General features: G+C 35.9%; 1 protein-coding gene across 1 annotated transcript in view; it reads left to right on the forward strand.

The window, feature by feature from the left end:
• Positions 1-831: 831 nt before the first annotated feature.
• Positions 832-3289, forward strand: part of LOC107575297 (zinc finger protein 410-like) — a gene marked incomplete at its 3' end in the record, with an annotated part of 12308 nt that continues 9850 nt past the window's right edge. Inside the window, exons 1-2 of the mRNA XM_016261698.1 lie at positions 832-1087; positions 1602-1653. Coding sequence (XP_016117184.1) covers positions 1621-1653 — 33 coding nt within the window. The remainder of the gene's footprint in view (positions 1088-1601; positions 1654-3289) is intronic.

The following is a 3289-nucleotide window of genomic DNA, read 5'->3' on the forward strand; positions in this document are numbered from 1 at the left end:
TAGACCGCTCAGTCCTGTTCATCGGTGTGCTTTTACATTAATCCAGCATTATATTGATTTACAATCATCAGTAATACATACTGGATCTGAATAAACATTTCTCAGCTGTGCCTAAATGTTCACATTGTTCGTTTACTGATTCTTTGTTTTTTTTTTACATTGTATTTTTAATTTGAGCTTTTTTTTTTATTTCCCACTCTTTAATTTTTAAGACTGAATAATACACTGTCCAATGTTTTCATTTATGTCATAAAGTTATTAAAATAATTGTAATTGTCAAATGTGTCCCTGAATCTGCTCGGCACCATTCTGTGTCCGTGTCAACACAAATAAAATACAAATATATGTGAACATAATACAAATATAAATCAAATCAAGTGCTTGCTTGTAAAACTAAAAACTTCTTACTAAATAAAATGCACGTTAAATATTTTAAAAAGGCAAGGAAACATTTCTGATTTTCTTTTCATTTTAACTTGATGTTCAAAAATAAACTAAAATTGTATAAGCATATTTAAAAACTAATTTAGTTGATTTTTTATTTAAAAAATTTAAAAAACATCTAAATATAAAAAATAAAACTAAAAACTTAATATTAAAATAAATTTGGTAACATCTTACTGTAAATTAAAAAAATTATATTTAAGAAAAATATTATTGTAATATAATTGTGTTTTTATGTGTGTGTTTTCAGTGTGATTATATTGTTTTCTGGTTCACAAAAAAAAAGTAAAAAATAGTTGTTCTTCAAAAAGACTCGGTTCAAAAGAATCAGGCATCGTGAGTGCCAGGCATCATTAGCCGCCGCTAATGATTCGCGTTCTTCTGAACCGATTCTTTTAACGATTCGCTCAACCGATTCACAAAGCGCATCGCTCAATGAAAAGCAGGCTAAATTGTGGCATTATACTGACGCCATACTAAATTACCATAACACTAATCAACACTGAGAGTCTCTTCTCCGCCCAGAAGTGCATTCCTCCTCGCGCGACCCGGAAGTGCTCTCCATCTGTCTTTGTGTTTGTGTTTGTGTTTAGCTCCGCGGCTCTCTGCCGAACACCGGCGGCTCCAGAACACCGCGATGAAGGTAAACCGAGCTGATAACGACGAGTGTGTGATATAAACACCATGCGTGAGTGTCTGAGAGCGAGCAGAACGAGGGAGATTCGAGCTCCAGCTAACGGTGGCTAATGCTAAGCTCATTAATGTCAAAGGCTTCATTAGTAATAATAGCAGACCTCTCGTTGATAAATAGCACGGGTTGAGGTTTATTAGTTTGTCAGAGCCTTGTTAACTTAGTTTCTGAACGGCTCATTAATATTCATGAGTTTATCGCTTGATATTCATTAACATGTGACTTTGTTAATATGGGTTTATTCAGCACACGTCGATCTTTTTCGTGTTATTTGACCGTCACTGCGTGTTTTGAGCGATGTGCTCATTAGTATGTTAATGTATTCGTGACGTCATGACGTCGCGTCTGTGACGCGTGAGAGCTGCTGATGGACAGAAGCTTGTCTCTCTGACCACTGCGTCTGTTTATCATCAGTAATATATGGCTGATGTTATTCATATTCATGTGTTCTCTCTGGTGTGGACAGGTTACATTCGGCTGAATCCATGCTTTCTGATGAACTTGACTCCAAACCTGAGGTATTAATGATTTACTGCTGTTTTAATCACTTATTCTGATTTGTTATATTAGGGCTGCACGGTTTAGGGATAAATTGCATGCCATTTTTCCTGATAAAACTTGTAATTGCAATTTAATTATTATTATTTGTTTTTTTTTAATTCTAGGTTGTCGGTATTCACATATTGGCTGTTTATATATAAATATGCATATAAAATAATGCTACTATTATTATTATTATTATTACTAAAATCGATTTGTTTTTTGTAGAGGACATTTAAAAACAACTGAGGTTGACTTTACAGTGACTAAAAGAATCGATTAAAAAGAAATATTTTTATTTTGCAACAATAATAATAATAATTATTATTACTTAATAAAAATATAAAAATTGTACTAGTAATTAACAAGGGAAAAGTCTTCTGTTATTTAGCATATATCTAATTTTTTACATTTTTCTTTTCTTTTACACGAACAGAACCTGATGCTCATGCCGGGGTTATTATAGTTAACTAATACTGTTTTTTAAAAAAATTGGTAATAAATAAAATTTTAGCTTTAAACGAAATAAATGTAATATTAAAACAAAAAAAACTTTAACTGAAGTTAAGATGAAAACAGGAAATATGCCAATTTTAAATTCACCTACATTTGGTAATATTTTACTATAAATACAAAAAGAGTTTTTAAAATATAGTAACAATAATTGTTTTACAGTACAGCTGTAAACTTTATTAATTTTAATTTCATCATTTTCGAGCATTAGACCATCAAACTCTCTTTTGTTGGTAATCGTGCAGCCATGATTTATATGCAGTGTTGTGTTTTGACACTATAATAATCATCATACAACAATAAGATGTAATATGCATTATGAATATTTCAATAATCGTCATCAGAACTTGGCTCAGGTTTAACCGTGGTACTCATTTCTTTCTGGAGGATGCATGACTGATATACGTTGAACAGTGTGTTATTTTATTGTAGTGTGGTTGTTGGGTGCTGTTCCAGATGGGAATGAATATTGGTAAACCTGTCTCTGAATGCTGGTTTCTCATGGTTTTATCAATGTGTGTTTGTGTGTCCGTGTGTCTGTCCGTGTGTGTGTGTCTGTCCGTGTGTCTGTGTCCGTGTGTCTGTCCGTGTGTGTGTCTGTCCGTGTGTGTGTGTCTCTCTGTCCGTGTGTCTGTGTGTCTGTCCGTGTCCGTGTGTCTGTCTGTGTGTCTGTCTGTGTGTCTGTCTGTGTGTCTGTCTGTGTGTCTGTCTGTGTGTCTGTCTGTGTGTCTGTCTGTGTGTCTGTCTGTGTGTCTGTCCGTGTGTCCGTGTGTCTGTGTCTGTGTGTCTGTGTGTCTGTCCGTGTGTGTGTGTCTGTCCGTGTGTCTGTGTCCGTGTGTCTGTCCGTGTGTGTGTCTGTCCGTGTGTGTGTGTCTCTCTGTCCGTGTGTCTGTGTGTCTGTCCGTGTCCGTGTGTCTGTCTGTGTGTCTGTCTGTGTGTCTGTCTGTGTGTCTGTCCGTGTGTCCGTGTGTCTGTGTCTGTGTGTCTGTGTGTCTGTCCGTGTGTGTGTGTGTGTGTGTCTGTCTGTCCGTGTGTGTCTGTCTGTCCGTGTGTGTCTGTCTGTCCGTGTGTGTCTGTGTGTGCGTGTGTGTGTGTCCGCGT

Source organism: Sinocyclocheilus grahami, unplaced genomic scaffold (assembly GCF_001515645.1).
Source record: "Sinocyclocheilus grahami isolate Dianchi unplaced genomic scaffold, SAMN03320097.WGS_v1.1 scaffold2556.1, whole genome shotgun sequence".
Classification (NCBI taxonomy): Eukaryota; Metazoa; Chordata; class Actinopteri; order Cypriniformes; family Cyprinidae; genus Sinocyclocheilus; species Sinocyclocheilus grahami.